Source organism: Carcharodon carcharias, chromosome 18 (genome assembly GCF_017639515.1).
Source record: "Carcharodon carcharias isolate sCarCar2 chromosome 18, sCarCar2.pri, whole genome shotgun sequence".
NCBI lineage: Eukaryota > Metazoa > Chordata > Chondrichthyes > Lamniformes > Lamnidae > Carcharodon > Carcharodon carcharias.
In genome coordinates, this window is record NC_054484.1 from 108,344,995 (window position 1) to 108,371,348 (window position 26,354).

The 26,354-nt window shown below is 41.8% G+C and overlaps 2 protein-coding genes across 6 annotated transcripts in view; one reads left to right on the forward strand and one right to left on the reverse strand.

The window, feature by feature from the left end:
• ofd1 (OFD1 centriole and centriolar satellite protein) overlaps positions 1–12,657 on the reverse strand; it is an 84,687-nt gene extending 72,030 nt beyond the window's left edge. For 2 of the 4 annotated variants that reach the window (XM_041212018.1, XM_041212014.1), the window contains exons 1-8: positions 12,398–12,533; positions 7,789–7,903; positions 6,902–7,117; positions 4,455–4,523; positions 4,316–4,346; positions 4,097–4,204; positions 1,484–1,620; positions 594–767 (exon numbers count right to left, since the gene is read on the reverse strand). In XM_041212018.1, coding sequence (XP_041067952.1) covers positions 594–767; positions 1,484–1,620; positions 4,097–4,204; positions 4,316–4,346; positions 4,455–4,523; positions 6,902–7,117; positions 7,789–7,896 — 843 coding nt within the window. In that variant the 5' untranslated portion in view covers positions 7,897–7,903; positions 12,398–12,533. Of the gene's footprint in view, positions 1–593; positions 768–1,483; positions 1,621–4,096; positions 4,205–4,315; positions 4,347–4,454; positions 4,524–6,901; positions 7,118–7,788; positions 7,904–11,611; positions 11,630–12,397; positions 12,534–12,616 lie in introns of those variants that run through there. The other 2 variants (XM_041212015.1, XM_041212017.1) reach the window with 2 other exon arrangements.
• trappc2 (trafficking protein particle complex subunit 2) lies at positions 12,616–25,469 on the forward strand. Of its 2 annotated transcripts, XM_041212027.1 has the most exons (5): positions 12,616–12,728; positions 19,215–19,321; positions 22,207–22,351; positions 24,378–24,463; positions 25,030–25,469. In XM_041212027.1, the coding sequence occupies exons 2-5, from the start codon at positions 19,229–19,231 to the stop codon at positions 25,126–25,128; spliced, it is 423 nt and encodes a 140-aa protein (XP_041067961.1). In that variant the 5' UTR covers positions 12,616–12,728; positions 19,215–19,228; the 3' UTR covers positions 25,129–25,469. The 2 variants fall into 2 exon arrangements, with proteins under 2 accessions (XP_041067961.1, XP_041067962.1); XM_041212028.1 differs by lacking the exons at positions 24,378–24,463; positions 25,030–25,469 and adding an exon at positions 23,836–24,359 and having other exon boundaries at positions 22,207–22,362.
• The last annotated feature ends 885 nt before the right edge of the window (positions 25,470–26,354 follow it).

Below are 26,354 nucleotides of genomic sequence, written 5' to 3' on the forward strand. Positions count from 1 at the left end.
ATGATTCCTCCTTTGTGACTCCCCAAACTGCCTGATTGAAACAGACAGCCCTACAAGTGGCAAGATGAGAACACAAACTGCATACTTTTCCAGCCTCTGTTAGCTATATTTTAACTTACAAGCATTTTGTTTGGGATTTTTAGCATGTAGACTAAAGACGATTCTCTCTGTCAAAGTAAAGGATGTGGACCTAAGACCACAGTAAGTGAAAGCACAGTTAAAAAGGGTTACCTATATCTACAGTTCTTGTTCTTATGACAGCACCACCATACACTCCAGCAGTCCAACAATTAGTTGCTGGAATGGGGACAAAAAACATAAAAAGGTTCACCCCTCTTCAAGATGTTTTGTGACATAATGACATCGAAGGCACCCATAAGCCTTTCTCACATGTGCACAGGGTGCACAAGGTTTGCTCCACCCTTGACTGCCAGCTTATTTTGTCCAAAGACATTTCCTCAAGAGACAGTGTATTCATTATTTGCATTCAGGTTATTCCTGATATATACCAGCAGTTGTAGAAAATTGAGATTCATCCAAGGATTCATTGCATAGTTGCCCAGTGAAATTGTTCTAGTTGTATCTAAACCTACCTCCTGTTGTTTCTGGAGTCTCTCTATAGCATTTTTCTCTCTTGTGGTCAATGTTTCAGACTTCATCTGGTACATTTTATCTAGCTTTGATCTGAGCTCTTCTATATTCTTCTGTGAATGCTCTTTCTCCTGAATCCGAACTTTAGCCAATTCCAGATCCTTAAAATGCTGCAGCTACCAAGATCAAAAAAAACCGAGTAAGTTTCTTACACCAAGATTAATCTTTAAGAGAAAGCAACTACATCCAATTAAAAAAACAAACACTACAACCAACTGTAATATATTCAGCAGGACGTGTAATTAAAAATTACACCAATACCACAAGCTCTGTGGATAATTTTCCTTCGATAGGATACAAAGCATCAGAGCAAAATGTGGAAGGCAACGGTGAAGGGAAATTATTGCCTGTAGCATAAGATGCTATGTACAGACAGACAGACATCACCAGCAGGCCTCCGAATGACATTTATCATGGATGTGGGACATTTTGTAAGGACAAATTATTATACCAAGAACGCTAATTTAATCATCTTTGGGACAGCCAGTGCTGGGATGGAGTACTCAAATCTGGCATTACTTTTAATAGGATCCATGGAACACTGAAGAGGGAAGTTCCAGAAAAGCTGCAAGATGACCTGGGGTTACCATGAGAGGGATCCTGGGTATATTAGGACAGAGTATCTGAGTCTGGAAGCAATGGGATAGTTCTGGGGTTAGGGAACATTGGGAATGTAGTGTGATACTTACATTTCACTGGATTTTATTATGTCCTTTTTATGGTTTAAAAACCCAGGGAATTAAATATTTTAGCTAATTTAGAAAGAGTTATTAAGAATGTAACATCTAATAAGCAATTTAGTGATGAAATGACTAAAGAATATGTGTACTACCTCTTGCTGCATCTCTGCCTGAAGCTGTTCTTCTATTTGTTTGCGATATACAAGCAGTTTTGTTTCCCAAAAGTCATCCTGCAAATCTGTTGGATGAAATGCTGCATATTCTTCATCAACCATTTGAAGTTTATCAACTGTAAGGAAGAAAATGGGGAGTTAAATATTTAGCATTGCAGTAAAAGAACAAATCAGAAGGGAAGAGGGGAATTGGCACATTAACATTGTCAGTTGCTGCGGCTTGCAGCTCCAACGTTTTCAGGGAATGTCAAAAATGAATAAATAAGATAGAGATTTGTTGCCTTTGGCAGCAGAAAAAGACAAAACAGTTCCAGCCACATTTATATTTCTGACAGCTACCCATTCTCCAGTCACTGCACAAATGTAAAATGGCTTACCCATTTGAAGTTGCCTTGTTTTTTGGCCACCTGTAACTGAATAGTCACACCAGCAATTACAGGCCAGCAAACCAGGTCCCCTCCAAACTGTCTTCTGCTCCACCCACATTATCAATACCACATCAATAAAATGTCATGATCAGAAGACAGGGAGGAAAATGTATGTATGTCTATATCATCCTGGCTACTTTATAAACATATTACTTTTTAAAAAATGGACAAATGGCTGGACTGTTCAAATGGACACAGCTGACCACATGATGGTAGTTCTCGAAGTTTGTGAGCAGTTTAAAAATGGACAAAGGCTAATTCATCAAACTCCTTGAATGTAACACTCTTTGTGTTGTATAGACATTCCAGCCAAGCCAACACAAAGGGCTAGTAGACAAGGAATCTGCACCAGTGAATGCTGAACAAAGGCAGAACTATTGGTACTCCTGTCCAATGTTGTGCTAATGGTTCTACAATTATCTGTTCAAAACACAATGGGTTTTAACAAGGGGCCTCATTGGCTGAATTGCTCGACCCAACCCTGTACATGAACGAGACTTGAGATGTTTGAAATGCTTTAATTTTACAGTTTTTGGGTTCTATCTTTAGTCACTGTTTAGGGACTAGTAGCCTGCCTCAGTCTATCTTTTACCATCCAACAGGTAGCATCAGAAAAAGCTTTGCCCAGGTTTAAATTGCCTGGCCTTCATCTACACTGTGTTCTACTGGAACATATGAACTTCTGTATCTGCGCCCAGAAGACTAATTCATCTCTATGTACCTTCTTCCACTGTGGAAGCCATTACTTCTGGAAAAGCGGATCACCCTGCAAAAGTTTCAGCCTGCTAATCTCTGAAGGAATACACCACTGGACTTTTTGATTCTGGACTCTGGACTCACGTGAAACCATAATTTTTATTTTGTCTGTGGTCTTTGCCCTGAACCCCTTTATTTCCCTTATCCCTCTTTGATTGTCTGAATGCAAAAAAAAGGGTGGACGTTAGGAACACCCTTCCCACGTTTAGTGTGTGTGAAATAAATTAACCCTATCTCGAGTTTGCTGTGGGGCTATTAATAGATTGGATCACTCCAAAACTGAAGGGTGGGGAAAAGGAGGAAAAAAAATCAAAACACCTTTCTGTTTACAGGCAGTGTGTGGTGAAATCAGGCTGTTCTAAATTAAACCCTCTCCTGTCTGTATCAAAAACATGTTGCGTGACTGTGACCTTAACACCGCCCCCCCCAACCCTTCTCAATCTCTCTGTCATCTTCAATACAGTTGAGCACACTATTCACATCCAAGTTTTGCCTTTGCAGTCCACCTCCAAAGCACTGCTTTCTTCCAGTTCCATTCTTAGATGGTTTAATGGAGCTAGTACAGTGGCCCTCTCTTCTTCATAACTACATTCCATGCCTTGGTGACATTATATTGGGATGCATAGGATCGGTTTCTAGATTCATTCAGTTGAGAAATCCAGCATAGCTTCACTACCACCTACAGTGGCTTCAAGTTTCCTGCCCATTATCAAGATTAAGATGAGTGAAAACTTCCTGCAGCTGAATATTTGCAAAGTTCAAGTCATCACGTGCAGCTCCTGTCAGCACCTCCGAGACTCTGTCCTCAAGTCCATCAACCTCATTTTGAGCCGAGTCAGGAAGTGCCAAGCTTTGCTGTGCTGACAGCAGTAACACTGTTTATATGGAATTTTCAGTAGCTCAATTTAGAAATGCTGATAGATTTCTGTGACTGCCATTCTTCTGGTTCACATCAACAAAACAAAAACTATTTATTTGCATATTTCACCAGGATTTGGTCTCTTAATATAACCATAACAACTTAACCAATTAATATTTTCACTCATGAAACAGACCAGTTGAATGCCCTAATCAGAGGTAAAATTTTAGCAATAAAATTTGGTGGTAAAAATACGTTGTTTCAATATAATTACATTTTCCATGACATTCTTTAGAATTAGCAATCTATGGACAGAACTGTGAAGCTTTGTAATTAAGAAATATAGGCCAATCCCACCATTCATTCAATGGAAATTGACTAATTATAGAACAGCCTCTAGGCCCAACACTACACAATTAAGCTGTATACAGCACAATTAAGCTGTATACACTGCTGGAACACTTACTTAATTTAGAGACATACTCTTTAAAAAAAACCCTGCAAGGATAATTACTTATTCAAATAGAATCCTGCACCTCTGCTCCTTACCAATAGACTCCTTGTAGTCCGAAACGCAGCTGGTCTGAGTTTGTGCATCGTGATACTCCCGAGTTAGTTGATAGTCAGTCAGTTCCATCAGAAACTGAATAAGAAACCCTATTAGAAATAAAAGTGATTTTGTTAAAAAATGTAATCTTCAGATATTTTGGAAGAATTGCGATTTCTTCATGCATGTAATTTTACAGTATTTAAAACTGCATTTTTTACCTTTTTGATGATCCTTTTGAAGATTTGAAATCTGTAGCAGGGGGAAATGAAGACATAAAAGATGAATGTTATCCAATATATGAAGGAGAAAATGCTGAACTATCAAACTTATTTATAATATAATCAAACTCAGACTCACAATAGATTTGTAAAGGTCGGACCTGGGGTTGATTTTCATAATCTGTAGGAGATCTCTTGTTGTAAATATCTGTGGAAAATGTTTTTAAAATGAAATTCATTTCAGAGCTACCCTGTTTTATAGCAGTGATGAGATCTATCTCTGAATACATGAACAAAATCTTCCTCTATGTATATCCATATGAATTCTACCTATTGCTATGCACTAATAGTTTGGATTCAATTACCTATTTGCCAAAAGAGAAAAAAAATGGAATCACAAATACAAGATCCTCTTCCTGAAGGCAAAAATGATAAAATATGCTTAGTTATTTTATTTAATATAGAATGTACTTTAGTTTACCTTTAGTTACTGAATAAAAATGACTAAAAATAGCTGCAAAACAAGTCTTTTTTTTATTCATTCATGGGATGTGGGTGTCGCTGGCTGGGCCAGCATTTATTGCCCATCCCTAGTTGCCCTTGAGAAGGTGGTGGTGAGCTGCCTTCTTGAACCGCTGCAGTCCATGTGGTGTAGGTACACCCACAGTGCTGTTAGGGAGGGAGTTCCAGGATTTTGACCTAATATTAGGGTGAAGTGGATATGACTGTTTAGAGGAATTACAGATAAATTCAAATTTTCCTAAAGAAAGCCTGAAGCAATTAGAAAAAAAGGATAAGAACCATTTTTCTTTCACCAGAAGCATTAGAACAGCTGATGTGATACAACTGGTCCTGAGAATCATGATCATGAGCCAATTGCAATTTAACTTTAATTACTTTTTAGCAAATCTTACCCTGCAGATAAATTGCACACATTGTGTGGCATTTAGAACAGAGGAACAATAGGTTAATATTCTATGATTAACGAACAACTTGCTGACTGATCCCAGCTTTCAAGTAACAAATCAATCATTGAGATATCAACCATGGCCTGAATTTTTCGCTCGTTGGGCACATTCCATTGGCAGGCCCAGGAGTGGACGGCTCCTGACTGTGAATTCACACTGGCTGGCCAATTAACATACAGCCAGCGTGAAACGCGCGCTGAGAAAGGATCAGCACTGCGGTGCGAGTGGGAAGAGGGTGGGCGTCGACATCACCAGAGGTGCTGGTGAGCACTTCCACTGATCTCCCTGAAGGCAGACAGCTGCCTCAGGGAGCTGCAGATCTCCACAGAACAAATAAAACAACAGAAATAGTCTCTGCAGCACAATCAAGCATCTGAAAGCATTCCTCATTTTAAAAAGCCCCCAGGTATCTCTTTTTATTTTATTTCCCCACAGAGATCTCATCCCGCCCCGGATTGAGGTTTGAGCAAAAATGTAAAGGCTGCCTGGCCAATTGGCCCATTCGCCAAGCGTAAAAGTGGACAGGCCATGAAAAATCACTTTCAATTGACTCCTTAAAGGGCTAAACTGCCTGCTTCCAACTGCCATGTACGCCTGCTGACCTGAAGATTACTTGTGTGCGGAATGACATCAGGACGCTCGCCCAATCTCATCTCGCGTTATTTCACGTCCATTCAGGTCGGGCACGCGCCTGCGGGGCCTAAAATTCTGCCCAAATTATCTTGTCCTTTGTTTTAGTCTGGCATCCAGGCAATTAAGAACTTCAAGCAAACCCTGTACAAACTTTTTTTTTCTACAACAGTCCTTTGGCCATTATTTTCAAAATATTGTTATTGGAGATAAATTAACTTCATGGCCCAAACATAGGTCACAGAACTTACAGCTTGCTGAAAAAAAAATCCATGAAACAGAATTCAAACATTTTCCTTTGTCATTCCTTCCATTGCCCAACAACAAGTTAACTACACAGGAAATAATATGTTGTGCACAATGTCCTATTTGTAATCTTGGATTGTGCTGAGTTGGTACATCTCAGTCAGAACAATAGAAAAGGCACTGCTATTGGCCTGATTATCCCTGGATGAGGGAGAAGGAAAATTAATTTAGTTAGAATTCCTACATGATTGTCATCAGCAGCACCTACAAACGTGGCAGAATTTTATTTCATTGTGATGTCTCACATGTTCAAACAGCTTACCACCACTACTGCCTGGAGAAGTTACTCAGTACATGTGGTACCTAAAGGCTGCTGGAGCTGTAGCCTAGAATGAGTCAGTGGCTTCACTAGTGGAAAGAAGGAAATTGAAGCAAAAGTTTCCTTTGCATACCTTATCACACACAAGTTAATTAAATTAAAATCTAATAATAAATGGATATCAGAAAATATGCTCCCCATTTTTAATTGAAACATTTGAATTAATTCAAACTTCATGCTTGTAGGCTGCCCAAAATCAAATTCAAACTCTTTGCAAAAAACATCGACAGCATTTATTGGTTTAGTTTTGACTTCAAAATATACTATAACCAGTGTGCTGATTTGCTCTTTCAACTCCTGGCTTGCTTACCACTGCAGTAGTTACATTTTTTTTAAAACGGCAAAAATACAGTTTTACTTTACCTTTTCCTTTTCTAAGCCAGATTCTGGGTAAAAGACTGACAGCGAGTACTCGTATCCAATCCTACGCAAGTGGTCCACCACGATGCTATTTGCAGCCATAATCATCAGAGAATCCTCATCCGTAGAAGGTTTCTGATGACGATGACCATTTGCAGGTAAGCGTCCATTTAAACCAGGATGTGTTAATTCATGAACAAGCTGATTTCGAAGCTGAGACTGGCAAACAGAAAATTTATAAGTGAGGCAAGTGTCCAACAAAGTACTAAACAAACTTTTGCAGAAACTTGTTCATCTTTTAAATTGCCTGAAAATTTCACTTATTTCATCTGAGATTATTGTTACTTGATACTGGATGATGTGCAAATTAACATTCATGGCAACTTGTCAACTATGAACTCTGCAAAGTATGTACATAACCAATGTACACTGCATAATTATTAATTGGTTTTGCTATTGCAAAAAGTCAGAATAAATGTGGGTTTCAAAAAAGCATCTAGAAGTCAAATACCAGGATCTTTAAAAGAAACAGATAAAGATGAATTTAATGGAATAGGCACACAAATTTGAGGAATTAGCTGCTTAACAATCAATTACCATCAACTCAATGCTGCGACTCAATGGTTTGATATTTGCCAGGTGATCTATATAAGTGATCTATCATAAAATTATAGAAATGTGGTAAATTTATTTTGCTTCATTTGTAGGTACTGTATTTCTTATCTCAATATTTAAGTACAAGTATGAATGTGTGACTGAGTATAGGATAGAAATATAAAAATTGTGTAGCCATGAATTTTAAGGATTTCCAGTTAAGTTGTAAAGTTATACTGTAGAATTATTATTACAGAAACATGAAATATATCCTTTAGTTCAAGAGAAATAAGTACCTTTAAAGAATCTAAGACACCTCGGTTTTTGAATGTTTGATAAAGTCTCCTCCGAAGCTCCTCTGAAGAAATGGCTTCACAAGTATCAAAAGCCATTTTAGGTTCCATTTATACACTGCAGCAAATTAAACAAAAAGGTCCTTACTGTATGAATTCAAGCATCAAGAATTATGAGAAAGTCTACAATATCTTCTTTACATTTATTTTGCAAAGATACAAAGTTTTCTTTGTCATAGTTACAAATAAATTTACACCATCAGCAAATAAACAATGTTGAAAATATATTTTAGTAATTGGATGAAATTTATGGATTTGACATATTACCTTCACCTGGTTAAGATCCTATCCAAAACTCCCCATACATTAATTGCATGACTATCGCTAAAATTGACTGTTCAATGTCAAACCAAGGGTGAGTCAGAAGCTTAATGTTAGTAAGAATGAAGCCAGAGCATTGAACGTGTGGCACAAAGATTGATGTGGGAGAAATGAGTTTTGATTCATGGGCACTGGGACCAGTACTTGGGGAAAAAAGGGAGGTGTACCATTGGGATGGCCTTCACCTGAACCACGGTGGGGCCAGTGTCCTGGCACATTGTATAACTAGGACTAGTGGTATTGTCACTGGACTGGTAATCCAGAAACCCAGGGTAATCCTCTGGGGATCTGGGTTCAAATCCCGCCATGGCAGATGGTGGAATTTAAACTAAATAAAAAATCTGGAATTAAAAGTCTAACGATAGCATTGTAAAAAACCCATCTGGTTCACTAATGCCCTTCAGGGAAGGAAATCTGCTGTCCTTACCTGGTCTGACCTACATGTGACTCCAAACCCACAGCAATGTGGTTGACTCTTAAATGCCCTCTGAACAAGGGCAATTAGAGATGGGCAATAAATGCTGGCTTAGCCAGCGACGCCCACATGCCCTAAGTGAATAAAAAAAAATAGCTGGGAGCGCAGTCACATGAGAGAAGATTTGGAAAGTTGAAGAGAAAGGACAAGGCAGTTCTACAGGTTAACGATGCATGCAATGATAATCAGAGGATGACAGGGACAGAGTGTACAACGTAATAGCGCATCAGCAAATAAGGTCAGAGTAGGAGAAAATCAAAAATAGGCAAAATTAAAGGCTCTTTATCTGAATGCATGCAGCACTCATAACAATAATTGATAGCACAAATAGAAATAAATTAATATGTTATTATGAAATCCATTGCACAGATATGGGTACAAAGTGATCACAGCTAGGACCTGAATATTCAGGAGTATTTGATATTTCGAGCGACAGGAAGAAAGGAAACAGAGGTGGGGTAGCTTTGTTAATAAAAGATTAAATTAATACAGTCATAATAAATGATCTTTATTCGGAGGACCAAGGTACAGAATCATTTTTGGTGGAGGTAAGAAATAGCAAATAGAAGAAGTGACTGGTTGAAGTACTTTATAGGCCCCCTAACAGATACTGTAGGGCAGGGCATAAATCAACAAATGATGAAGGCTTCTAAGAAAAGTACTGCAAAAATCAAGATTTTAATCTGCATATGAATTATATGGATCAAATTATTGAAATTCACATTCAGTTTGAGGGTGAGAAATGTGTCTGAAACTAGAGTCTTAAATTTAAATAAAGGCAATTGCAAAGTTATGAAGCCAAAGTAGACCAAATGGGAAAATAGGTTAAAAGATGACAAGGAAGCAGTGGCCGGCAGTCAAGGTGTTATTTCATAATGCTCAAAGATATATTTAATTGAAAAAGAGACTATGAGAAGGATGCACCATCCGTAACTAAGGAATTAAGGATGGTATCAAATTGAAAAAAAAGGCATACAATGTTATTCTAGATTAGTGGTAGCCCAGAAGATTGGTAAAATTTTATCGTCTTCTTTGACTCTTCCACAAAATCAGTGGCTCCGGTCCCACACCTCTCAGATGTCTGCTCAAGTTGAACCCATGTGCAACCTGTGTGTCTACTCTATCCTGAACCAGCATCACAGATGCCAGTCTTCCGGCAACTCGATTCACTCCACATGATATCAAGAAACAGCTGAAGGCACTGGATAGTGCAAAGGCATGGGCCCTGACAATATTCCAGCAATAGCACTGAAGACTTGTGCTCCAGAACTTGTCGTGCCCCTAGCCAAGCTGTTCTAGTACAGCAAACAACACTGGCATCTACCCGGCTATGTGGAAAATTGCCCAAGTATATCCTGTACACAAAATGCAAGACAAATCCAACCCGGCCAATTTCCGCCCCATCCGTCTACTCTCAATCATCAGTAAAGTAATGGAAGGGGTCACCAACAGTGCTACCAAGCGGCACTTGCTTAGCAAGAACCTGCTCAATGACACCCGGTTTGGCTTTCACGAGGCCCAATCAGCTCCTGACCTCATTACAGCCTTGGTTCAAAATGGGCAAAAGAGCTGAACTCCCAAGGCGAGGTGAGAGTGGCTGCCCTTGACATCAAGGCAGTATTTGACCTAGTGTGGCATCAAGGAGCTTTAGCAAAACTGGAGTCAATGGGAATCAGGGGTAAAACTCTCCGCTGGTTGGATTCATATCTAGCACAAAGAAAGTTGGTTGTGATTGTTGAAGGGTCAGTTATCTCAGCTCCAGGACCTCACTGCAGGAATTCCTCAGGGTAGTGACCTCGACCCAATCATCTTCAGCTGCTTCATCAATGACCTTCCTTCCATCATAAGGTCAGAAGTGGGGATGTTCGCTGATGATTGCACAATGTTCAGCACCATTCACGACTCCTCAGATACTGAAGCAGTCCATGACCAAATGCAGCAAGGCCTGGACAATTTCCAGCCTTGGGCTGACAAGCAGCAAGTAATGTTCACAGCACACAAGTGCCAGGCAATGATCATCCAACAAGAGAGAATCTAACCATTGCCCTTTGATGTTCAATGGCATTACCATCACTGAATTCCCCACATCCTGAGGGTCACCATTGACCAGAAACAGAACTGGGCTAGCCATATAAATACTGTGGCTACAAGTGCAGGTCAGAAGCTAGAAATCCTGCGACGAGTAACTCACCTCCTGACTCCCCAAAGCTTATCCACCATCTACAAGGCACAAGTCAGGAGTGTGATGGAATACTCCCCACTGGCCTGGATGAGTGCAGCTCCAACAACACTCAAGAAGCTCGACACCATCCAGGACAAAGCAGCCTGCTTGACTGGCACCACATCTACAAACATTCACTCCCTACACCACTGATGCACAACATCAGCAGTGTGTACCATTTACAAGATACACTACAGGAATTCACCAAGCATCCTTAGACAGCACCTTCCAAACCCAAGACCCCTACAATCTAGAAAGATAAATGGGAACACCACCACCAGGAAGCTCCCCTCCAAGTCACTTGCCATCCTGACTTTGAAAATATATCATTGTTCCTTCACTGTCGTTGGGTCAAACTCCTGGAAGTCCCTTCCTAACAGCACTGTGGTGTACCTACACCACATGGTCTGCAGCAGCTCAAGAAGGCAGCTCATCACCATCTTCTTGAGGGCAACTAGGGATGGACAATAAATGCTGGCCCAGCCAGTGATGCCCACATCCCGTGAATTAATTTTTAAAAAAGCTTTAAACCTCACATCCAGTTCACTGCCAAAGTTGTCTACTTCCACTTATGAAATATTCTCTGTCAGTTCCTTCCTCGCCCCAACTCCCATTGAAACCCTCAAGGAAACACTGAACACATCCAGAAACCCTGGCCTCCCAATCTCCACTTTACACGTAAACTCCGATTCACCCCGAATCCAGCCACCCACACCACCCCCTAATCATAGCCGTGAAACCACATTCACCTGATGTTGGGCAATCTCCATTTGCTCCCAATCTGTCCACATTTCAATTTCAAAACATCCGCCCTGTCTTCAAGAACCTTGACTTTTCTTACTTTCACAGCCAGCTCCGCACTCCTGCCAGCGCTCTCTGCTCTGTTATGTGCCCCTTCTCCCCCTTCAGAGTCTATAGTAAGTATTATCATACAAGAGATTGAGGTTATTTGCACAATCATTAATACAATAATACATTAAATACTAAAAGATCTTCAGTGAATACATGCCATGTTCTTTACGGCTAAGTGATTGTACACTACGTATGGATCCAGATGAAAAGAGCTTCTACAACTGCAGCCCTGCCAATCCATTGCTTGAATCCGGGTTCACTCTGCTGCTGAAAAATGTGCCCCGTTTGGGTATAACTCACTCAACGTGCACCTTGAAACCAGGTTGCACCGTGCTGCCCAACCTACGTTCATGCCCTTGCCTTAGCCACTTGTAGACGCCAGAATGTCTGCAAACCCTACAATGATGCAGCATGGCAGGCCATTCTGCCCATCGCGCCCGTGCTGCCCACTACTTCGCTGCTAAGGTGTCCTTGACCAGAGTGGGACAAGCTGCCTATAAGGAGACAGTTACAGCCCCAGGGCTGGAGCTCTGCCCAGACACGTCTCCATGTGGAGGATTCTCATGGCGGTGACCAGCTTTCCCAGGCAGGTCACGGCGGCCACTAACCACACTGGGGGGAATGGCGGTCTGTGATGGTCACACAGCGGAAGCCCCTTTCGGCCGGGCCGGACGGCCACCCACCTGAGCTCGAGACCCCCGCGTAACCCCCAGGTGACCCCTGACCGCCGCTCGAGCTCTAACCGCCTCCTCCCGTCACTCCAGCAACCGCCAGGACGCTGCAGCTCCGTCACGGGCAAACCAGCCGTTAGCATCGCCCCGCCCCCTGCCCGCGCCCTCGCCCCGCCCCTTCAGAAGCGAGAAGCCGATTGGTTAGAAAATAAAAGTGACCCCCCCCCCCACCTTGGTTCGCTTCCGGGGACGGTTTCCCCTCCAATCGGCTTCTCCGGACGGCCCCTGGTCAGCTTGTCGGTTGCTCCCGTTGCCGCTGGGCCAGGCTGAGGAGACGCGCGCGGTGAGTGTGGCCGGGCCGGGTTGGGCCCGCCGAGCGCTGTCGCCTTGTCATCGAGGGAACTGACACTGACAGCACAGGCGGGAGGAGGAGGAGGAGGGGGAGGGGGAGGGCTAGGGGGAGGGGGGAGCCGGGGCCCGGGTGCCCATTGGGCCCGAGTGCCCATTGGGCCCGGGTGCCCATTGGGCCTGGGTGCCCAGTGCCCATTGGGCCCGGGTGCCCAGTGCCCATTGGGCCCGGGTGCCCAGTGCCCATTGGGCCCGGGTGCCCAGTGCCCATTGGGCCCGGGTGCCCATTGGGCCCGGGTGCCCAGTGCCCAGTGGGCCCGGGTGCCCAGTGGGCCCGGGTGCCCAGTGGGCCCGGGTGCCCAGTGCCCAGTGGGCCCGGGTGCCCAGTGGGCCCGGGTGCCCAGTGCCCAGTGGGCCCGGGTGCCCAGTGCCCAGTGGGCCCGGGTGCCCAGTGCCCAGTGGGCCCGGGTACCCAGTGGGCCCGGGTGCCCAGTGGGCCCGGCTCACGGATTAACTGTGTTTAGGGAAGGCAATGACCTTTCAGTGGGATGAAGTGCTCCGAGAGGCGGGGGGGGGGGGATGGGGGATGGGGGATGGGGGATGGGGGAGGCGGGGGGGGGGGGGGGGGGGGGGGGGGGGGGGATGGGGAGGCGGGGGGGGGGGGTGGGATGGGGGGATGGGGGATTGGGGCGGGATGGGGGGTTTTGGAGAGGGGGGGATGGGGGGGTTGGAGGGGTGTAGCGGGGTGGGGGTTGGTGGGGGGATTTGGAGGAGGGGGGGGGGAACCTCCTAGTGAACCTGCTCCTGGGCTTGGCCAAGTTAGCCATTAACAGGTCCAGGTAGCGGGCGATCAAGGGGGTCGTCCGACCCGACTGTCCACCCCTCTTCCGCGGCTATGTTGGCAGCCGGGTGTCCCTGAAGAGGGAGCATGTGGTGTCTACAGGCACTCTCAAGGCCTTCTGTGCCCAGTGGGCTGGGGTGCTTTATCGACCCTGTTAATCACATTTTGGTTTGATGTTGTAAGTTTCCTTTAAATTTTGTCCTTGGTTTTGCAGTGACCCTAACTTAGGTGTTGTGTTTAATTTATCCTCATTTTGTTAATTGTTTGACTCCAAAAGAGGTAGCTATCCCCTCCCGCAATTTTCAGCCACCCAGCAGCCATGTATTCTTGTTGGCAAGGTAAAAACAGTTTAAAAAATAATTTTTGGCACAGAAGGATATGAGAAATTCCTTCAACTTCTCCCACAGATCACAAATAAGTTCTAAATGACAGTGATGACAGAGATTCATCATCTCACATTCCACAGGACTTTGTGTATAGATATATGCTCCTCTTGAAGTTTGCAGTGAGTCTTGCAATTCATCCCAAAGCTGGAAAGAGAAATGCCCTAGCTTGTTTGTCTAGTTCCTTAATCTATTTAATCTGGTTTGCCCTAGTTATTCCATCCTAATACATTTTCTTTCACCATAAACTTATGGTGCTGGTCTGAACATTTGCAGGCCTTCAAAAGTAACTGTTGCTGTACAACTTCTTTGTAAATCTGACATTTAAAATTCCAGAAATACAAATACAAGAGTTCATACTTTGAGTATCAGCTATTTTTGGTGTTTTTTTCATCTTTACTATTTCATCTATTTGTCCTCCCCAACTGAACTCCCTGCTATGCTACTTATCCCATGAAGGCAGCAGTGATCACAAAATGGTTAGTGATGAGATCAGCAGTTCAGCCTATCCAGGCAGATCCTAAAGCCCCTCATTTCATCATCAAATTCTTAAAGGATTCTGAGGTTTTATGCTTTCACTACTCTTCCAAGAAGTCTGTTCCATCCATTCATTTCATTTGGTGTGAAGAGGATTTTTCTTAAATTTAACATTTTACTATTTTGAATGGATGAACCTTTCCTACTGTTACAATAATCTTCCAGCTTTACTTTTTCCATACCCTTAACTATTTTTCATACCTTTAAGAACACACTCAGTCGCTGCTTTTCTCAAGCTGTCCCTTTAATCTTTCTCAAAATTCAGACCTTTGACACTGAATATCACCCTTATGACTTCTTTCTGCACTCGAACAACCTTCTTATGTCTCAGTAACAAGAACTGGACACTTCAAGTGCAGTTTAGCCAGAGCTCTATACTGTTTGTTGGTCATTTCCTTTGGCATAATAATAAGACTAAGTCAGTGTCATTCAACATCCCATTAGCTTTGATTGTTACCCTTCACTGGTTGGACATCTTGAGGCTACTGTGTTTGTAACTTGTTTTTTCTACATATATACAGCACTTGAGACATACCTAGGAAAAAATTAATGTAGTTTATATATTTTATCCAACTTGCTGTGTAATTTGAGTGGCCTCTTCTGATTTTACTGTGTCAATGTATCATTAATTACATTATCAAGGTCCAATAACAATCATCTTGTTGACAGGTAATTACGTTGTCAAAACAGTTGGTGGGCATTGGCTCACCCATAAATGGTTAGATCTGTAACACTTTGGTCTGGAAGGGACTGGGAGAGTTACTTTGCAGAGCTGTCTTAAAAATAAACCTACTGGAGGTGAAAAGGACTAGCTTTGAACTCATTCTTCCATTATAAGCACATATTGGAACGAATGCATTGCCCTATCTAGTTTGTATAATTGACCAGTTTACAGCAAGTTTCTGATCCATTACTAACATCAGTTGAAATGGTAATGGTCCCAACATTAAGCCACAGGCGTCCCTATTTATTCCTTCTTGCCCCCATCATATAACCTCTTTAATACTCGGTTTTTTGACCCAGTTTATTAGATTTGGGGTAAACCCTAGGAATGTATCAGTTAAACTTGTATGAAACTTTCTTGAACACCTTTTGAAAGTTTAAGTGCTGCATGTCATGAACCTTTCCAAGGATTATTCTAAGGATATTTCCTTTTCTGAATCTAGTTAATAAGTAGGTCACTATTGTGTATCTGTTTTCATCTTGCTCAATTGGACATCTGCATGTATAAATCTGCTCAGTGATCAGTAATGAATAAAGTCTCCAGAACACAAAATAGGACAGAGTGTTTGGAAAGGGCTAGGAATCTAACTTCAAGCACATTAGATAAAGGGACAACAATGAGAAAGGGGACGGGAAATACAGGACTGCAGGTGTTGTATCTGAATGCACGCAGTATACGAAATAAGGTAAATGAGCTTGTGGCACAGATTGAAATTGGCAGGTATAATGTGGTGGGCATTACGGAGACATGGCTGCAAGGGGATCAGGACTGGGAGCTAAATATCCAAGGATATACATCCTATCGAAAAGATAGGCAGGTTGGCAGAGGGGGTGGGGTTGCTTTGTTAGTAAGAAATGAAATTAAATCGATAGCAAGAAATGATGTAGAATCTGTGGGTAGAGTTGAGGAACCACAAAGGTAAAAAAAACCATAATGGAAGTTATGTACAGGCCTCCGAACAGTAATCAGGATGTGGGGCACAAGATACACCAGGAGATAGAAAAGGCATGTAAGAAAGGCAAGGTTACAGTGATCATGGAGGATTTCAATATGCAGGTAGACTGGGAAAATCAGGTTGGTAGTGGATCCCAAGAAAAGGAATTTGTGGAATGTCTACGAGATGGCTTTTTGGAGCAGCTTGTGGTGGAACCCACTAGGGAACAGGCAATTCTAGATTTAGTGATATGAAATGAGGCAGATTTGATAAGGGAGCTTAAGGTGAAGGAACCCTTAGGAGGAAGTGACCATAATATGATAGAATTTACCCTGCAATTTGAGAGGAAAAAGCTGGAATCAGATGTAACGGTATTACAGTTGAATAAAGGCAACTACAAAGGCATGAGGGAGCAGCTGGCCAGAATTGACTGGGAGATGAGCCTAGCAGGAAAGACAGTGGAACAGCAATGGCAAGAGTTTCTGGGAGTAATTTGGGAGAGACAGCAAAAATTCATCCCTAGGAAGAAGAAGCAAACTAAAGGGAGGACAAGGCAACCATGGCTGACAAGGGAAGTCAGGGACAGCATAAAAGCTAAAGAGAAAGCATACAATGCGGCGAAGAGCAGTGGGAAACCAGGGGATTGGGAAGCCTACAAAGACCAACACAGAGGACAACTAAAAAAGAAATAAGGAGGGAGAAGATTAAATATGAGGGTAAACTAGCCAGTAATATAAAAGAAGATTGCAAGAGGTTTTTTTAGATATATAAAGGGTAAGAGAGAAGCAAAAGTGGACATTGGGCCGCTGGAAAATAACGCTGGAGAAGTAGTAGTGGGGAACAAAGAAATGGCGGAGGAACTGAATAGGTACTTTGTGTCAGTCTTCACAATGGAAGATACGAGTGACATCCCCAAAGTTCAAGAGAGTTGAGGGGCAGAGCTGAGTATGGTGGCCATTACCAAGGAGAAGGTGCTAGGAAAACTGAAAGGCCTGAAAGTGGATAAATTGCCTGGACCAAATGGATTACACCCCAGAGTTGTGAAGGAGATAGCTGAAGAGATAGTGGAGGCGTTAGTGGTGATCTTTCAGCAATCACTGGAGTCACGGAGGGTCCCAGAGGACTGGAAAATTGCTAATGTAACCCCCCATTTAAGAAGGGAGTAAGGCAAAAGACGGGAAATTACAGGCCAATTAGCTGGACCTCGGTCGTTGGTAAGATTTTAGAGTCCATTATTAAGGATGAGATTTCAGAATACTTGGAAGTGCATGGTACAATCGGGCAAAGTCAGCATGGTTTCATCAAGGGGAGGTCATGCCTGACAAATCTGTTAGAATTCTTTGATGAGGTAACGAGAGGTTAGACAAAGGAGAGCCAATGGATGTTATCTACTTGGACTTCCAGAAGGCCTTTAACAAAGTGCCGCACAGGAGGCTGCTCAGTAACATAAGAGCCCATGGTGTTAGAGGCAAAGTACTAGCATGGAGAGAAGATTGGCTATCTGGCAGGAGGCAAAGAGTGAGGATAAGGGGGTCCTTCTCAGGGCGGCCGGTGACTAGTGGAGTTCCGCAGGGGTCGGTGTTGGGACGACAACTTTTCACTTTATACATTAATGATCTAGATGAAGGAACGGAGGGCATCTTGGCTAAGCTTGCAGATGATGCAAAGATAGGTGGAGGGACAGGAAGTATTGAGGAGGCGGGGAGGCTGCAGAAGGATTTGGACAGGTTAGGAGATTGGGCAAAGAAGTGGCAGATGGAATACAAAGTGGGGAAGTGTGAGTCATGCACTTTGGTAGGAAGAATAGAGGCATAGACTATTTTCTAAACGGGGAGAGAATTCATAAATCTGGAGTGCAAAGGGACTTGGGAATCCTAGTCCAGGATTCTCTTAAGGTTAACTTGCTGGTTGAGTCGGTAGTTAGGAAGGCATATGCAATGTTGGCATTTATTTTGAGAGGACTAGAATATAAAAGCAGGGATGTGCTGCTGAGGCTTTATAAGGCTCTGGTCAGACCACATTTAGAATATTATGAGCAATTTTTGGCCCCATATCTCAGGAAGGATGTGCTGGCCCTGGAGAGGGTCCAGAGGAGGTTCACGAGAATGATCCCAGGAATGAAAGGCTTAACAGATGAGGAACATTTGAGGACTCTGGGTTTATACTCGATGGAGGTTAGAAGGAGGGAATCTGATTGAAACTTACAGATAGTGAAAGGCCTGGATAGAGTGGATGTGGGGAAGATGTTTCCATTAGTAGGAGAGACTAGAACCCGAGGGCACAGCCTCAGAGTAAAGGGAAGACCTTTTAGAACAGAGATGAGGAGAAACTTCTTTAGCCAGAGAGTGGTGAATCTATGGAATTCATTGCCACAGTAGGCTGTGGAGGCCAGGTCATTGAGTGTATTTAAGACTGAGATAGATAGATTCTTGATTGGTAAGGGGATCAAAGGTTACGGGGAGAAGGCGGGAGAATGGGGTTGAGAAACTTATCAGCCATGATTGAATGGCGGAGCAGACTCGATGGGCCGAATGTCCTAATTTCTGCTCCTATGTCTTATGGCCTTATGAACCTGGGCTCCTTTTTCCACCTTTGGTCAATGGAGCCAATTGTTTTGTCCTCTGTGCCTAGCTGAGGGCGGCTAGCTGTTCACAGCCAAACCTATTGACCTTTCTTGTCCGTTACTTCAGGACAATATCATATATTGCATCTGTATCAGTTATTCTCTTTAATTATTCCTAGCCACTAGTTATAGAGCAATATTGTCAGTCTCTGGGAACAGATGGCTCATTTTGAACTGGGAATCAACCGTGCATGGCAGAGGGGAACTTATATTAAGAGAAGAGAAAATGTTACTTAAAACAATTATGAAATTGAGTGAATTAATAAACCCTTTTCAGGGACAAAATGTAAACACTTTTAAAGTCGTTTTAATTAGAAATTCTTGATTCCCATCTTGAGCATATGTACATGAGCTCCTGCAGAACCACAAAACACTAAAGTGATAATTCTTGTGGATTCATGATTCGTTAATTTTAATATGAATGATGTTTTCTCTACAGGTTAATTCAGAGACATGTCTGGTAGTTTTTATTTTGTTATAGTTGGTCATCATGACAACCCTGTATTTGAAATGGAGTTTCTTCCAGCAGGCAAAATGGAGCCCAAAGTGAGTATATAGTACTTAAATACAATCTTACTAGGAAAATACTGTATCAGAAAATATCTGCAGCCTTTGACATAGTTGATCACACCATCCTTATCAAATCCTCTCTACTGTCGTCCAGGTGGGTGGGACTGGTTTAATGGTTTCATTCTTATCTGTCGAATCATAGTCAGAGGATCACTTGCAATGGCTTGGTGTCCCCCAAGGATCTGTTCTTGCCCACTCCTATTTCTCACCTACATGCTGCCCCTTAGTGACATCATCTGAAGGCACAGTGTTAGTTTTCATATGTACTACCACCTCTCTCCACTGTTGCAATTATCAGACTGCTTATCTGACATCCAGTACTGGACGTCAGATGAGCAGAAATTTCCTCCAATTAAAGACTGAAGCATTTGTTTTTGGTTCCCTCTCCCTGGCCACACCCTGAGATTAAGCCGGTCAGTTCACAACTTTGGTGTTGCTTTTGATCCAGAGATGAGTTTCCAACCTTCTATTCATGCCATCACTAAGACCACCTATTTCCAACTCTGTAACATCTGTCTTTGCTGCTGTCTCAGCTCATCTGCAACTGAAACCCTCATTCAGGCCTTTGTTATCCCTAGACTCAACTATTCCAACTCCTGGCTGGTCTCCCAAATTCTACCTCTGTAAACTCGAAGTCATCCAAAACTCCGCTGCCTGTGTCTTAACTTGCTGCAAATCCAATTATATTCCCCTATCACCCCTGAGCTTGTTGACCTACATTGGCTCCTAGTCAAGCAAAGCTTTGATTTTAAAGTTCTCATCCTTGTTTCAAATTCCTCCACTGTATCATCCCTCCCTATCTCTAATATCCTCCAACCCCACAACCCTTCAGGATACCACCACTCCTCTAATTCTGGCCTCTCGTGCATTCACAATTATAATTGTTCCAACATTGGTGGCCGTGTCTTCAGTTGCCTAGACCACAAGCTCTGCAATTCCCCCTCTACACCTCTCTGCCTCTACCTTACTTTCCTCCTTTAAGACACGCCTTAAAACATACTTCTTTGGTCAAGCTTTTGGTCATCTGACCTAATATTTCCTTATGTGGCTTGGTGTCATACTTTGTTTTATTATGTTCCTGTGAAGCCCTTGGGATGTCTCAATGATTTCAGCTGTGCAGGCCCTAAGCTGTTGAATTCCCTCTCTATACCTCTGTCTTTCTACCTCACTTTGCTCGTTTAAAGTGTCCCTTGAAACTTATCTCATTGATCAAACTTTTTTGTTATCTGCACTAATATCTCCTTATGTGACTCGTCAGTTTTTTTTTGATAACTCTTCTGCGAAGCATCTTGGGATGCTTTATTTTGTTGAAGGTGCTACATAACTGCATATTGTTGGTGAGTCTTGCCTTGCTTGCATCATTACAATCTCAAATCCCTTTTCTGATTATCACAAACTTGCACCACAGGAGAGACTTCAGTGCTTTCACACAAATGAGACCCTATCTGGCATGTCTGCTGCTCTGCATTGAGAAACATGTCTATGGGATATCATTAGGTGGGGAATGGGATGAGATACATGCTCAGGAAAATACTGTAGTAACCTTGACACATTCTTATCTGCATGGCAAGATCGTACTTCACATAACTTGTCCTTCAGCCAAATAGGCAGAGAGTTACTGACAACTGATCAGCAGTTTATACATGTGGGTCTTGAGATTCTGATGCAGAAAAATCCTATTAAAAATAAATATTGTAGCCCTGCATCAACTTGTTATTCTGCACACAGGCTAAGGATAGAATTGTAGCAGAGGCATGCAAACTTTGTTAGTCAGATAACACTTCAAATTACACCAGTGATTTTGTTTGGGATGTTTCTCCAAGACAATGTTCCTATCATGCATAAAAGATTTACTGCAAGGAAAGATGTATCACAATCCCTACTTTGGCTATAGATTCTTAAAGGCTACCACATGCTTCCCTCACTCAGAACAGTGGGGCTTTGAGGAGAGAGAAAGAGAGCTTTCCCTTGACAAATTTAATTGAGAAGAACAAGGCCCCGAGAAAATGGAATAGAGTAAAGTGTCCTTATGCAGTCTTTATATTGATGGAGTGATGTCAGTATTGCTATGATGCATCTGGAGGTAAGCAATTGCTATGCAATGTTTGACCCTGAGTAACATTTCTACCCTGCATATAGTCAAGGCTGAGTGTTTCCATCTCTGCCATTTATGCCCATACCTCACTGCCAATATTGCTTGCTGAAGCTCTAATTCACATTTCTGTTGCCTCCAGAACTAACCCTTCTCCAATGTTGTTATTCTGTCTTCACCCTTCACAAACTTCAAGTTATTGAAAACTCTACATCCTATGTCTTCTCCCTCTAGGTCCTACACAGCCATCTTCTTGTCCTTGCCATTCCGGACTAGCTTCCATTGTCCCAGAAAATCAACTTCCTTGTTCAAAATCACGATCCTTGTTCTCAAATTCCTGTGACCTTGCTTGAACCCAAGTGACCTTCTCCAGCACATACACCTACATACCTGCCACTGTAACACTCAGCAACTGTTTCTACCCCCACCCCACCTCTTTGTATTTTTCCTTCAATCACTGCATTTTACATTTGTAAATCTCTCCTTCAACTACTCCATCTCCAAAAGCCTCCTGACTATTTCCTTTGACCATATGTTTGGGCTCTGTCAGCCTTTTTTTCTCCTCTGCATCCATCCCTTTGGTTTGCCAGTAGCTACTATAAATTTTGATTTGGTTGCTCTAACGATACAGTAGGGAAATATTGTTTCCATGCTAATCACTGCAGAGTGAATCCTTTTACGGGATAATGGTTGGAAAGGAAAGCTGCCTTCTTTTTCCGAATGGTTTCTTTGTTGTTTGCAATTTATTAAATTTTCTTTTCCAAAACAGGATGATCACCGACACTTGAACCAGTTCATAGCTCATGCTGCTCTTGATTTAGTGGATGAGAACATGTGGTTATCCAATAATATGTACCTGAAGACTGTTGATAAGTTCAATGAATGGTTTGTTTCTGCATTTGTTACGGCTGGACATATCCTTTTTGTGAGTAAATTTTCTCCAATTCTTTGTTCTGCAGGAAGAGGGTTCACACAAAAAACTTGCTTTTATGTATCTAGTTTTTTACCTTCTGCTCACATGGCACTTTTTTTACACTGAAACTTTGCATAGATGTGTTGAATGTGATTGGCATGTGTATCTCAGATATTTTATCAATATGTTGCAAGAGTTGCACTCCAGAATTAAAATGGCTTTGAATTTCAGAAAAGTTAATGCTGTGAGGTGTAGTATTATAGATAACATCTTAAACGTGGTAGCTTTACATTAAATTTAAGTTGGAATTTTAATTAGATTCTATAAAGTCTGGCATTGACTCACGTAAGGACTGTTTTCAACTTTAGAAACCAAAAGTTTCATTGTTTCTCCTCCCCCATATCTAGGATACAACAAAATAGTGCTTTGGAGAAATTGTTCTGGTGATCTTGAACAGGCTATGCAGGAGAGCAATAAAACACCGGTGTTCAACATTGTGGCATAAGTTTCTAGGTGAAGCCTGTGCAAACAAGTTTCCCATAAACCTTCACAATTAGAAAAAGGAGATATTCTGTCTGTTTAGCCTCAACTTAAGCATGGGTCCAGAGGAGAGAAAATCATGCCCTGAATCATTGGCAGCCAGTTCTCCCTCCTTTTAATCGATGTAATTAGAAAGTTGGCTTGTCATAGTATGTGATACAGATGCAATATTGAACAGTGTCTTGTTTTGAAATATCATCTTTTCTTGCATTGGGTAATTGAAAGAACAATAATGAACCCAAAATAATAAAGATTGAAAATTCGCTTGTGGCTGTGATTTCACATACAAGCGCAAAATTATCTCTGGAGAATATTATAAGTACACAATGGAAGATATTCTTGTACAGCAACGATACCATTATTACAAAGTGGAAAGTTATTTGTAGTGACACTCGCGTATCTAGATATGGGGGAAACAATGCAACTTGTTGTTTCTAAAACCTGTCACTGCCTGACTCAATCCTGGACTTTATAGGATATAATTAAAATCCACGACCCTATTTATATGATTCACAAGGACACTGATCCCAGCCTGGTTTAAGTAGAGTCCATCGTAACAGAACAACTCCCTCTTTCCTGAATGCTAGTGCCGGTCCGCCATGATTCAAAACACCTACTTCCCACACCACTCTTGGAGACACACTTTCATTTCTTAAATCTGCTTGATTCTATGCCAATTGGATTAGGTAACAATCCAGAGGTAACTACCTTTTGAGGTTCTAGGTTTGTCTTCAGCTGCAAGATGTCCTTAATCCTGGCACTGGACAGGCTGCACAACATTTGGAGCTTACAGTCACAGCTGCAGAGAACGGTATTTATCCCCCTGACTACACTCTCTCTATCATACCACTTTCCTTTTCGCTTCCCCAATTGAAATGCACTATGCACTATGATGCCATGGTCAATTTGCTCATCAACACTGCATTCTTGTTCTCATCCACACAGGTATCAAGTAAGTCAAAGTCACGGGCTAATTCACTACACGCTGGATCTACATACCTGTTTGACTCTTTCACACCTTCCTTCCCTGACCATTGATCAACTATAAAGTTTTTAAGGCATGTGACTGGCTCCTGGAACAAAGTGTCCACGTAACTCTCCACCTCCCTGACTTCCTGCAATGTCTGCAATCGGACTCCAACTCAGCAGCTCTGGGCAGAAGTTGCTCAAGCTGCAGATCCTTACCACAGATACGGTTGACCAGAACTGCAATGCATTCCACAAATTCCCACATGTTGTAGCCATGTGACACCGCCATCCCTCCCTCCATATCTGTCAAACCTTATTTATTGATTACTTAATTAGTTACTAATTTAGTTAGCTAAAGTAATAGCAAGTTAGTTTCCTGGCTTGAAGACCAAAGTATTGTAACTGGTTTGTGTTATCACAAAAACTAGAAATACAAGTACTTGCTGAAAATATATAATGGAAGCATTTGTTCCGCTGCAATTAATTTTTCTTTTAAGCTTCCTTAATTATCACTTCACATATGAGATTCATTATGTTGCATGATGTTCGGCAAGAAGATGGAATAAAAAATTTCTTTAATGATGTCTATGATTTGTACATTAAAGTAAGTAGATTTTACAATTTAATTTTTTAGTCTGGTTTTCCTACAGGGATAAATGAAAATTAGGATGTCATACTCTTTAACTTGTGTCTGATTCTGTAAACTTGCCAATATTTCCTGTGCTATATTTTTATAAAGATTAGATTTAGATTAACCAATGAATACTGCTACGTGATTTCAATGGATTTATGATGAGATTTAATGCAGCATGGAATCTTAGTGTTAATTGAATGCAGACAGTGATCTAAAAAAATTGTTTGTGTATGTGAGGGTGGGCAAGGAGGATCTCCTGTAAGCTCTTGGCAAAAAAGCAAAATTGTCTTCCCATAAATAAATCAGTATGATTACTAGATATAACACTGATAACTATCAAAGGATTATTAAATCTATATGAACAACTTCTGCATAAGTCTTAACTGTCCACACCTTTGATTTGAGATACATTTACTTTAAATAACTATAGCCAAACATTTCCAATCCTGGATGCATTCAGCTTTACGAATACTCTGCAGTTTTGTTTTAATGTTTAAGAAACATTTCCACTCTAATGTACTTGTTTTTCCCTTCAGTTTGCCATGAATCCATTTTATGAACCTAACACCCTCATTCGATCAACAGCATTTGACAGAAAAGTTCAGTTCTTGGGAAAGAAGCATCTCCTGAGTTGAACAAATGATAGTATATGTATATACAGTAAATAAGAATACAAAAACAAAAGTACCTTTTATTCTGTGTATAAAATGTCTTTCACAAAATGGTGATTTTTTTTTTTACTGTGACAGTTCTATCCCTTCAAGCTTATGTATGTGTAAATGTAGAAGAAATCATATGTGGGAAATGTCATCATTGATATTTACTAAGTGCAATGGTGTGAGTGTCAGTTACTTGTCTAGGTTCCATTACTTCACTGCAACTGTATCCCTGTTGAAGTTTCCCTTTGTAATTAATCAGCTTTAAGAAAAATGGTGGTATGCATCTATATTAAATCTTGAGTCTGTATGCACTTCAACTTAAAAGTGACAATAGTTTTTTGCACTTAATTTCTGTCTAATTTAATAGAAATTGTTTAGTAAACTTGTCACAAGGTAGTTGTTTTCTGCCAGTCTCTGTTGTAAATGCCTCTGTCTGTACGGTAAAGAAATGGCATATTTCAACCATTTCCTCTACATCACAGATTGTTGAAAGTTGTACAACAATGTAATATCAAGAAGAATCTAGAGGACCATTGCAGGGATATCTGGCTTTGCAGGCACTGAGCCCTGCCCACTGTTGTTTGTACCCCTCTGGTTCCAATTGGGTTTATTTCAATGCTGTAGAAGCTGGCATACTTATAAACATACATACAAATTAGGAGCAGGAGTAGGCCACTGGACCCTTTGAGCCTGCTCTGCCATTCAATAAGATCATGGTTGATCTGATGGTAACCTCAATGCCACAGTCAATCTAGCTCAGTCTTAATAATATTCAAAGACTCTGCTTCCACTGCCTTGAGGAAGAGAGTGCCAAAGACCAAGACAAGTCATCTCCAATGAGAGAGAATTATAACCTCCACAAGTTTATATCTTCAAGAAGGGAGATAAATCATGCTGTGAAAGCTGTCAAGGTATTTTCCTCTATTCTCCTGAAATACCTACTTCTTGAGGCTGAGGAAATCCTCCCAGAGACAGTATGGATTTAGGTATTCCACAGCAACCTCCAACAGGGCCTTTATTACCAGACAAATCCAAGAAAAACGGTGAGAACACCAAGACCTTGTCATTGCATTTTCAAGGCACACGTTGAACATTGTTCCAGTGCTACTCAGGTCCCTTCCCTTTTTTCTAGTACATCAGTGATTATGTTCACTGCTGCTTCCTGCTCAGACCTCCAGCTAAAAAAAACTTCTACTTTGGTT